At 36.8% G+C, this 12,500-nt stretch overlaps 2 protein-coding genes across 2 annotated transcripts in view; both read left to right on the plus strand.

Annotated features, from left to right (window-relative positions):
• The window catches only part of LOC310955317 (glyceraldehyde-3-phosphate dehydrogenase-like), an 11,111-nt gene extending 10,258 nt beyond the window's left edge, over nt 1-853 (plus strand). Inside the window, exons 11-12 of the mRNA XM_083925130.1 lie at nt 214-311; nt 465-853. Of these exons, the coding sequence (XP_083781256.1) occupies nt 214-311; nt 465-534 (168 nt within the window). The 3' untranslated portion in view covers nt 535-853. The remainder of the gene's footprint in view (nt 1-213; nt 312-464) is intronic.
• A 4,526-nt stretch (nt 854-5,379) lies between these two features.
• LOC310955712 (non-homologous end joining factor IFFO1-like) overlaps nt 5,380-12,500 on the plus strand; it is a gene marked incomplete at both ends in the record, with an annotated part of 14,428 nt that continues 7,307 nt past the window's right edge. Inside the window, one exon of the mRNA XM_083925699.1 lies at nt 5,380-6,362. Coding sequence (XP_083781825.1) covers nt 5,380-6,362 — 983 coding nt within the window. The remainder of the gene's footprint in view (nt 6,363-12,500) is intronic.

Here is a 12,500-nt window from a genome sequence, read left to right on the forward strand (position 1 = left end):
AAGTCAAACAATAACTAAGTGTGACAGACACTGCGGTTAAACGTAGGTTTATACAATATACAACAATACGCAGCGTGCAGTTTAGCAGGGTATTGAAATAAAACAAGTACAAACTAAATAAGTGGTAAGGAGCGATACGTGATCTCTCAGACTTCCTGTGCAGCGTTCCATCTCTGCTCGTGTTGACGCTCGTGTTCCCCTCTTCCTCCTCAGGTCGTGTCCACAGACTTCAACAGCGACCCTCACTCCTCCATCTTTGACGCCGGCGCCGGCATCGCACTCAACGAGCACTTTGTCAAGCTGGTTTCATGGTGAGTTGATGCGACAGCGACGATGATGCCGAATATGCACCAAAGGTTATTGAAACTAATTAAGGAAGAGCAGGGAAGACAGGAAGTTCTTATAAAAGAGCAGGAAGTCACCGTACAAATGAACATAAGACGCAGAGTTTTGTTTTTCCTCAGGTACGACAACGAGTTCGGCTACAGCAACCGCGTGTGCGACCTGGTCCTGCACATGTTCTCCAAGGAGTAAAAGTCCCGCCGCCGACCACCGTTCCTTCCCATGATTCCCTCGTCCGTCACCTGTAACTGGATGCCGTGCCGTCCGCCCACCGGGAGCAAACATCTTCTACGACAAGCTGATAAAAGTAACACTAACAATAATAATAACTACACCTTTTTATATGATAACGTCGCCTCTGTTCTGTCCAGCAGTGAGGTAACCCTACGCAGTGTCCGTAGAGATGATTTCCAACACTGAACTCTATTGTACCGAATGGTCCGGTTGCACCAAACGTGCACACCGACTCCTTTGCACTTACCATGATAATAAAGTCCTCAGTTTGTGGAAAGACTTGTTTTTATGATGCATTGCACTGTGTTGAGTGTGACAACGGGTCTGTTTTATGGTTTTAAATGGGTTAAGATGAATCTATCCTAACGTCTACACATGTTCATTCATTCATCTTCAACCGCTTGTCCCTGTCGGGGTCACGGGGGGCTGGAGCCGATCCCAGCTGACATCAGGCGTGAGGCGGGGTCCAACCTGGACAGGACGCCAGTCTATCACAGGACACATAGAGACGAACAGAGACAGACAACCATTCACACCTACGGGTGATTTAGAGTCATCAATGAACCGAACACCTGCACGTCTTTGGACTGTGGGAGGAAACCGGAGAACCCGGAGAAAACCCACGCAGACACGGGGAGAACATGCAAACTCCACACAGAAGGGCCCCAGCCGGGATCTGAACCACCACCGTGTGGCCCTTCTGCGAAGTTACGTCACTTTAAAATCTTAATTAAAAAGGTTTTCCTTCATTCATTGAAGCTGTTTTATGAATCCTGCTCAGACCAGGGGCTGAGTTTGGTGCAGAATATGAAATTAGCTGCTGGGAAAACGGACAAAAATCGAGTTAAAGCCAGAAAAGAAGGCAGGACGGAGCCTAAAGGAGGTGGCGTTTTCAGGGGAGACGTGTCACTCCGGATCAAATCATTTGTCTCTCTTGATTAACTGAACACAAGTCTGACCCCTCCACAAACTGTGAGAGAGAAACGTCCAGCTTTGAGGTTTACACGTCGCTTTTCATTCACAAACTCGTCACCAGGGAGAAAATATCACACACACATTCAGTCCTCTGACGTTCAGAAGCATCACAGTTTATTAAGGTTATGACACAATAAAGGATTACACAACACAATTCAGCTGCAGCCCCCAGAACACCACACACACCAATAATGTATTAATAGATATTTACATGTTTAAGTTAGAACAAAATAACACAATAAGAGAAGCAACAAGGTGTGTAAAAGTAGCATTAAAGGGAAACTAAATTGTGTTCATCACGGAGATTTATATGTATTTGAAAGTACTAGAAACAATTCAGCTTATATTGCTATAGTTTCTGTTTGTGAGGAAACAGACAGGGGACAGTGTATTTAGTTCTGTAAATATAAATAAATATACACGACATAAGAAAATGCACAGGTGGGATAAAACAACAACAACCGTGTAGTTTGTAAAGGAACAAGGTTAACTTTAAAATTACAGACAGCTGTTCATGCTTGATAAGCAATTTACAAATGAACATAAATATTTTTATTGATAAAAATACAGTTTCCAAACGATAAATAATACAGATAAAAAGAAACAAGGCAAATATAAATACACAAAAGCATAAAAACTGTCAATGACCAAATGTTTTTGTGCATTGGTGCAGCAAAAACATAAATATTTTTTTAAATATATAAATAAAATGTTATATATAAAAAACTAAATAAAATAAAATATGAAACATATTTTTTTCGCCCTTTTAATATTATAATAAAATATTGGTTATTGTGTATTGGTTCAATGAAAAACACACAGACATATATATTTATATATATATTTATATGTATTATAAATATATTATAATTATATATAAATATATTATATATATATATATATATATATATATATATATATATAAATACCTATATAAATAAATAAAACTGTAAAAAAAATATTTATTCAAAAATTACATTTTTAAATAAGTTATGAAACATATTTCCTGTGTATTAAAATAGTTTATTGGAGAAAAGCCAAAAATAAAAGGAGGTTGACTTTAAATGATAAATACTGCAGATTAAAAAAGGAAAATATAGATAAACATTTCTGTTTTATAAAAAATATATATAAATAAAATGAGTTTTAAAAAAATACATTACGAACCATATTTCCCATAAAAGTGACTTTTAGTTTTGTGCAGAATATTAAAATAGTTTATTGGAGAAGAAACAAAAACAAAAGCTGAATGTCTGCGTCACACCGGAAAAGGGATAAGAAGGGGGCGGGGTCAGTGCAGCGCTTCCGGGGTAAACTACGCACATCCGGTCGGGGTGGAAGGGGAGAAGCAGGTCTGAGTCCTGAATGAACTGAAGTTACCGAGCTTTTACCTGCATTTAACGGTGTTTCCGTGTCGTTCACTCTCGTCACGAACAGCACCGTGAGTCCGCTGTGAGTGCCAACATGGCGCCCGTTGACATCTTTGTTAGTCAGCCGTTAACCGTCGCTAACGGTTTCAACGGTTTCCGGAAGTTAGCAAACAAATGCCAACGGTCGAAGTGAAACGACTCTTCAGCGGCGTCTTGACTCACACACTTTTCTCTACATGTTTGTACTTCCGTTAAAAGATACGTTAGTGTGAATTAACAGAAGGATATAAATATTTATATATATTTTTTTTTTTTTCGCGCCCTTCCGACTTGTATTACTACGTCACTTCCTGAGAAGCCACTTTGCCGGTTGGAGACCCGGTTGCCTCCCCCGAGTCCGTATTTTTTATTTTTTTATTTTCCATACGTGTAATGAAGACCTTATTTAACTTATATTTTGATTTGTTTATATTATTTAATATATACCATTTTATTTATGTATTTTTTTCATACTTGGCTCTATTACGTCATCGTTTAATAAAGACCTAATTTAACTTATATTTTTACATGTTTATATTTTTTAATTCATACCGTTTTATTTCTTTTTTTGTATCCTACTTTCATGTTTTTTTCCATGTTAATTTTGTTGTAAATTTGAAAAATTTAAATAAAGTTGGAAAAAAACGTTGGAGACTTGTCACCATGGTAACAAGCCTCTGCCAGCACGATAGATGAACATCTAACTTTATTTTATTAAAAAATTCAACATTAACATTACTTTTCTTACATGTTACAGTTAAACACAATACCACAAATGTTTTTTATAAATGTAGAAACAATAAAAACATAAATTTCAATAAGACAATAAAACATTAAAAAATAACCAAAATGTATGAGTCTGTAGCTTAACTAAGGGAGTCAATGTTTAGTTTTTTTTTAATAGCAAATAGTTTCTGCTAAATTATTATTTTTAACTGTAAGGAACCATTTAATTTTACTGAAGTACTATTAATTATTTCGAATTAATTATCCGTCAAATGTGGAGTTAGGGCTGCAACTAACAATTATGTTTTTTCAGGTTATCAATGAATCTGCTGATTATTTTCTCCATTAATCGTTGAGTCTATAAAAATAATAATTAAAAAAGTTCATCTCTCAGTTTCTCAATGAATGAAATGTTTTGTTTTGTCTGAAACCCAAAGATATTGTTTTTGTGTTTAATATGATTTAAAACAGAAAAGGCAAAAACATATAATTTCCATATCTGAGAGGCTGAAAAACTGCATTTTTTCCTGCATGAAAAATTTAATTCAACAATGAAACGGTTAAACTTAGACTTAAACTTCTCTTTATTGATCCTTTGGGATGAACTCCAGCAAGGATATTGAGATTCCAGCAGCTTAAAAAACACAAGGGAGGTATAAATAAATATATATATATATGATAACAAATAAACTCTTAGTAAATAAATACAGAAAGTACAAAAAAACAAACTCTCAGCTAAATAAATACAGAAAATATAAAAAACAATAAACTCTTAGCTAAATAAATACAATGAGTACAAAACAATAAAGATTAAGAAATAAACTCATATATATATATATATAGAGAGAGAGAGAGAGAGGTAGATGTAAGAATACAGGTCAAATAAAATTCAAAACAGTTGTTTTTCCATCAACTAATCCATTACTGAGCATTGGTTGCACTTCTGCCGTTACTTTGAATCGTTTGGTGGATTTTTATTTTTTGGACATTTGTATTTTATACTTGTTTTTATACTTGTTTTTCTTGTATTTGGACCCTTTGGAGCACATGTGCGCCTCTACTCTGGTCTTTACGGTAGCTGAAACAGACCGCCCGGTGCTCCTCTATTACCGTCAGCACGGCCTCTGAACGCCGCAGTCCGTCGCTTGTGTTTGCAGATCTCTGCTGCACCGCTGCTCAGGCTCCTTTTACCTCATCTCTGGTGCCAAAGCGACTGTTTCCTGCTGGGACAGCCAGGTGCGGAGCTCCCACTGTAACTACGGCTGTGCAGCATCTCTGTAATGTTTATTCTAAGGCTTAGAATAAAGATTTCAGGACCGTGCGCGTCGCTCCTGTGATCCCTCGACCAAAATTTAGTCCTGCGTAAAAGTGAACTCGGTAATCTCATTTTTGCTGCAGCGGCTTGACTGCGACTTTAGAGGCTCCTTGTTGTACTTTATATTATATTAATTAATAACAGCGTATCACCAGAGGTTCACCGCAATAATAAATAAGGAGATCGGTGTTTTGCTGCGGTTCTAGGCCCGGGGAGCATCTTTAAAACCGCATCATCTCACTGTAGCAGCTCCTCTGCGTAAAGGTGCTCGACCGGGAGGAGGACTCAGGAAGCAGCTGGGCCTGATTCCGGTTCGGGTCTATAATCAGATTACAGACGGAATTACTTGTGGAGCTGAATCTATAGAAGTCTGGGTTCATGCCGGATTTCGAGCACTTCAGATTTTCCTACTCGAGCATGAATCCGGTCCTGGGGGAGAGCGGCTTCCTGGCTCCGCAGCAGCATAACCACCAGATGACGGGCCAGGGCGACTCCGCCATCCCGGAGCCTGGCTACTTCCTGGGGGACCACGGCGGGTTCGGGCCCGATGGGTTGTCCGGGCTGGACCTGGGCGCCCTGCCGCCGTCGGGCCTCGCCTACCTGCACCTGAGCGCGCCCCTGCACCGCGTGCCCCCCGCGGCCACGGCGCTGCGCAACGACCTGGGCTCCAACATCAGCGTCCTGAAGACCCTGAACCTGCGCTTCCGCTGCTTTTTGGCCAAAGTGCACGAGCTGGAGCGCAGGAACAAGGTGCTGGAGAAGCAGCTGCAGCAGGCCCTGGAGGACAACTGCGAGGGGGAAGGACACCAGAAGCCGCTGACTAAAGAGATGGGGGTCCAGACTGGGTTTATCGGGCCTATTGCAGCCAGACCGGGCCTCATCCCGCTCCACAACGTCAACAACCCGGCCTACCTGCCCGGCGGCCTCCTCTCACCAACCCTGAACCCTCCTCCTCTGTTTGACAACAAACACCTGCTGGGGAACAACCTCCACCCGAGCACGGATTCAAACTCCAACCTCACCACCTCCGGGTTCTCCGTCAGCCCGGCCCGGAGTCCCACGGACCCGTCCAGAACCACCACCACCAGCACCAACATCAACGAGAAGTTCTCCTCTCACAGCGGGACCAACACCAACAGCGGCCCCCCTCCTCCCCCGCGCTTCCTCCCCGGGACCATCTGGTCCTTCAACCACACCCGCCGGTTCGGCACCGGGAGGGAGTCGTGCGTCACGGGCCCCGGGGTCTCCTGGACGCACCCGGACGGCGTCGGGGTCCAGATCGACACCATCACCCCGGAGATCAGGGCTCTTTACAACGTGCTGGGCAAAGTGAAGCGGGAGCGGGACGAGTACAAGAGGAGGTGAGGCCTGGTTATGAGTTTAATATTCATTTATTTTATTAATTATTATTGATTTATCTGATTTATTATTGTTTTATTGTATCATTTATTATTAGTTTATCTGATTTATTATTAATTTATCTGATTTATTATTGTTGTTTATCTGATTTATTATTAGTTTATTTTATTTATTATTAGTTTATCTGATTTATTATTAGTTTATCTGATTTATTATTAGTTTATCTGATTTATTATTAGTTTATCTGATTTATTATTAGTTTATCTGATTTATTATTAGTTTATTTTATTTATTATTAGTTTATCTGATTTATTATTAGTTTATCTGATTTATTATAAGTTTATCTGATTTATTATTAGTTTATCTGATTTATTATTAGTTTATCTGATTTATTATTGTTTTATCTTATTTATTATTAGTTTATCTGATTTATTATTAGTTTATTTTATTTATTATTAGTTTATCTGATTTATTATAAGTTTATCTGATTTATTATTAGTTTATCTGATTTATTATTAGTTTATCTGATTTATTATTAGTTTATTTTATTTATTATTAGTTTATCTGATTTATTATTAGTTTATCTGATTTATTATAAGTTTATCTGATTTATTATTAGTTTATCTGATTTATTATTAGTTTATCTGATTTATTATTAGTTTATTTTATTTATTATTAGTTTATCTGATTTATTATAAGTTTATCTGATTTATTATTAGTTTATCTGATTTATTATTAGTTTATCTGATTTATTATAAGTTTATCTGATTTATTATTAGTTTATCTGATTTATTATAAGTTTATCTGATTTATTATTAGTTTATCTGATTTATTATTAGTTTATCTGATTTATTATTAGTTTATTTGATTTATTATTAGTTTATCTGATTTATTATTAGTTTATTTTATTTATTATTAGTTTATCTGATTTATTATTAGTTTATCTGATTTATTATTAGTTTATCTGATTTATTATTAGTTTATCTGATTTATTATTAGTTTATTTTATTTATTATTAGTTTATCTGATTTATTATTAGTTTACTTGATTTATTATTAGTTTATCTGATTTATTATTAGTTTATCTGATTTATTATAAGTTTATCTGATTTATTATTAGTTTATCTGATTTATTATTGGTTTGTTTTTCTCATTTATTATTAGTTTATCTAATTTATTATTAGTTTATCTGATTTATTATAAGTTTATCTGATTTATTATTAGTTTATTTTATTTATTATTAGTTTATCTAATTTATTATTAGTTTATCTGATTTATTATTAGTTTATTTTATTTATTATAAGTTTATCTGATTTATTATTAGTTTATCTGATTTATTATTAGTTTATCTGATTTATTATTAGTTTATTTTATTTATTATTAGTTTATCTGATTTATTATTAGTTTATTTTATTTATTATTAGTTTATCTGATTTATTATTAGTTTATTTTATTTATTATTAGTTTATCTAATTTATTATTAGTTTATCTGATTTATTATTAGTTTATTTTATTTATTATAAGTTTATCTGATTTATTATTAGTTTATCTGATTTATTATTAGTTTATCTGATTTATTATTAGTTTATTTTATTTATTATTAGTTTATCTGATTTATTATTAGTTTATCTGATTTATTATTAGTTTATCTGATTTATTATTAGTTTATTTTATTTATTATTAGTTTATCTAATTTATTATTAGTTTATCTGATTTATTATTAGTTTATTTTATTTATTATTAGTTTATCTGATTTATTATAAGTTTATCTGATTTATTATTAGTTTATCTGATTTATTATTAGTTTATCTGATTTATTATTAGTTTATCTAATTTATTATTAGTTTACTTGATTTATTATAAGTTTATCTGATTTATTATTAGTTTATTTTATTTATTATTAGTTTATCTAATTTATTATTAGTTTATCTGATTTATTATTAGTTTATTTTATCATTTATTATTAGTTTATCTGATTTATTATTAGTTTATCTGATTTATTATTAGTTTATCTGATTTATTATTAGTTTATCTAATTTATTATTAGTTTATCTGATTTATTATTAGTTTATTTTATTTATTATTAGTTTATCTAATTTATTATTAGTTTACTTGATTTATTATTAGTTTATCTGATTTATTATTAGTTTATTTTATTTATTATTAGTTTATCTAATTTATTATTAGTTTATCTGATTTATTATTAGTTTATTTTATTTATTATTAGTTTATCTAATTTATTATTAGTTTATCTGATTTATTATTAGTTTATCTGATTTATTATTAGTTTATCTAATTTATTATTAGTTTATCTAATTTATTATTAGTTTATCTGATTTATTATTAGTTTACTTGATTTATTATTAGTTTATCTGATTTATTATTAGTTTATTTTATTTATTATTAGTTTATCTAATTTATTATTAGTTTATCTGATTTATTATTAGTTTACTTGATTTATTATAAGTTTATCTGATTTATTATTAGTTTATTTTATTTATTATTAGTTTATCTAATTTATTATTAGTTTATTTTATTTATTATTAGTTTATCTGATTTATTATTAGTTTATCTGATTTATTATTAGTTTATCTGATTTATTATTAGTTTATTTTATTTATTATTAGTTTATCTGATTTATTATTAGTTTATTTTATTTATTATTAGTTTATCTGATTTATTATTAGTTTATCTGATTTATTATTAGTTTATTTTATTTATTAGTTTATCTAATTTATTATTAGTTTATCTGAATTATTTTGGTTTGTTTATCTTATTTCTCATTTACACCTTTAACACGTTTGGATCCGTCTTACAAACATTTTTGGCAGAGACTTTGTTTGTTTTGGGGTTTTTTGTTGTGAGGGTGAATAACTTTTAAGGCAGTAATGTCTGACTAATGACCGGTTGATTATTAACATCACAATAATAAGAATATTTGGCAAAATCACATTAATAAATCTAATTCAGTGCAGTTTTTAAATCCGTTTGCCTTAAAATAAAGAAATCAATGTTACAAATGAACAAACACAGAGAACAAAAGGCTGAACCACCACACATGTTCAGACACAACGCAAAAATATCACAAACTAGCAAACTAGTGAACCAGCACCAGAACTGGGTCTGGGTCTGGGCCTGGGTCTGGGTCTGGGCCTGGGTCAGGGCCTGGGTCTGGGTCAGGGCCTGGGTCTGGGCCTGGGTCTGGGTCTGGGTCTGGGTCTGGGTCTGGGTCTGGGTTGGTCGTAAAGGGCTATGATTGGGAGACAGCTGCAGTGGAGGTGAAGTTCAAATGAACGTTTGCATTCACTCTGCATGATGCTGAACTAGAGACCCAACTCCTGCTGCAGGAAACTATGACATGACATTAAAGTTTAATTTATTTGGGTCTGATGGGATCATTGCGTTCGGCATCGGACCGGGAACGACTGAACCCAAAGTGTGTGAAGCAGTCAGTTAATATCAGAGGAGGAAGTTAATCCAGATCTAAACCCCATAGAAGATCTCAGTAATGTGTAAGAAACCCACTACAGTTAACACAGTATTTATAATTTAGTCCCTTATTTGATCTCCAGTGTGTGTTTTTAACTATTTGTACTCAGTTGCCACTTTTCCAGCGTGCTCTCAGTAACATTTAATAATGATTAAGGTTATTTATCGTCCCACTATAGGAGAAATTAGTTCTGCAGCAAAGATTCACACGAAAACATAATAAAAAACATCAACAACACAATAAATCACACAGCTCAAGCAGGGAAATGGAAATTCCTACCAAATGCACGAGGAGCGCAAATGTACAAGTAAGGTCTGTAGCATGGACAGACGTAGCGTCTCCGTCGGGGTCCGTTCTCTCAACTTGATCCACTCCTCCTCGCCTACGGGAGTCGCCATCTTGTCAGACTTTGACTCCGCCTCATTTCCTCTGACCAAAAAAGGGCGTGTATGTGACGTTGGGGGGAGGGGCGTACGTCCATCTGGCTGACGTTTACCTCCGAGGAGAAGTGAGGGCCGGAGGCTAGCTGTCACTCAAGAGGCCACGCCCCTAATTATTCATTAACTTTAACCTCCAATAAAATAAAAACTAGCCTGGTCCATTTTTCATTTGTGTATGCGAACTACAAAGCAGGCAGTGCTAACAGCGGCTAACCGTAGCCTGAGAATTTCAACCGCGTTGTTCCCGACTTTGAAAGGCGGATAACTCGGGTGTGACGTTCCCAGCTCCGACGTCCCAACTTCCATCTGGAGCCTCAACAGTGTTGTAGCACAGACGATTTCAATAACATGTGTTAATGTCACGTGTTAGTGTCATTTAAAAAACCCTGTTACTGTTTAGTTTACCCATGATGCATTTCACTACAACGACAAACGTTATTTCCAGTTCACAAATGGAAAGTATCGTGTTTTCCCATAGCACCTGAAGGCAGCATCACTTATTTTTCATGGATCTTGTGCGATAATGACATTATTTCAGTAATTACGCGTGTTCCAGTGCAGTAGATACTCTTGTTTACTGTAGACGTGTGTTTGTTGTGGTGTTTCTCATCAGAAGTGCTGCTGCTGTTGTGTTTTGTGCAGTGACAGTGAAGTTATCGTCCAGTTGATGCTGAAAATACCTCGTTTACGCTCAGTGACAGTGTGAACGTGTGCGACTGAGCCGATGTCTCAGCTCCCTCCTGACCCCGGCTCCGTGGCGTCTGTCGTCCCTGGAGGTTTTACTCATCGCTCGCTCTGAGGAGCTGAAACCCGATCGTTTAGTCGGTGGAGTGATTCCAGTTTGTTCCCCTCTCTTCCTCCTCCTCTTCCTCCTCCTCCTCCCTTTTGCTCTTCCCCTTCCTCCTCCTCCTCCTCCTCCTCCTCTTCCTCCCAGCTGGGTTCTACCCTGGTACCTGCAATGCAGCACTGGCCTGTGACAGCCAACTGTGATGTCAGCCAGTCTGCCATCGCTCCTCTCTCCTCTCTCTCTCCTCTCTCTCTCCGTCTCTCTCCTCTCTCTCTCCTCTCTCTCTCCTCTCTTCCGCCCTCAGTCTTTTATCTCTCTCTCTCTGTATCTTCATCTCTCTGTTTGTGTGTTTGCTCCTGTGGACTCCTCTTCCATCTCCGTCCTTCTGCCTGTTTTTAGTTTGTTACAGATAAAAGAATCTTACCGTCCCGTGCCCCGTGCTTTAGGGTCCTTGTCCCCCCCTCCAGGCCCGTTTGTACTCACACTACCTGGGCCTCGGAGAATGCTTCTTGCTGCCTATACGTCATCACGCCGTAACACGTCACACGCATTGATGACGTCATGGCGATGCGTGGCTTTGTTTCCAGATCTTTCCGTAGACCTCGGAGTTTTTGTGCGTCTTGTCGACTGTTTTTGAATCTTTTCATCGACCAAATCTGCAGTAAACACTCCACCTCCGCATCACACCAACGTGAACCTTTCACCGCCATTGTTTGAAATGTCCGCGCATGGTCCCTCCTTCTTTTTTCTACGTCCCAACAGGCGCACAGGAAATGACCTCAGAACCACCGTAGGCCTCGTGCTCGTACACGTGCGCACGCTCGTGCTCGTACACGTGCAAACGTGCTTTACTAAAGCCCACCTCTCCCAAACGGGCCGTGGACGGCAAGCGTGCCGCTCCTAGACGCGGTGCGGTTGCACTCACACTGGTCAAAGGAACCAGACTTTAGCCGTGACACGAGCTTGGGCACGGGACGGATGGACAGTGTGAGTGCGCCCTCATTCACTGTGCAACACACGTGCCACGTTTAAATGTACGTCCTCCTCTCCATGACGTCCAGCTCAGTCAGACCTCACGAGTCAAACCTCGGATCAAACCCACAATAATTGGTTTAAATTCTATGAAAGCTTTTATTATTTAGATTAACAACATTTTAACAAGCTTTCGTACAATCCAGCAGTTTGACGGATAAACCGGTCGGTCCTAATGACAGCAAGCAGCCTCACCGCAGAGCCACGTGTTGGGACTGACAAAGAGAAGAGAGCAACACACACACACACACACACACACACACACACACACACACACACACACACACACACACACACACACACACACACACACACACACACACGTCTCAGTGCACGCCACCTGCATGTGACTTACTGAGAGTGGAAATGATCTCTGTTGACATGGAGACGTG

Source organism: Echiichthys vipera, assembly GCF_963691815.1.
Source record: "Echiichthys vipera genome assembly, chromosome: 13".
Taxonomy (NCBI): Eukaryota; Metazoa; Chordata; class Actinopteri; order Perciformes; family Trachinidae; genus Echiichthys; species Echiichthys vipera.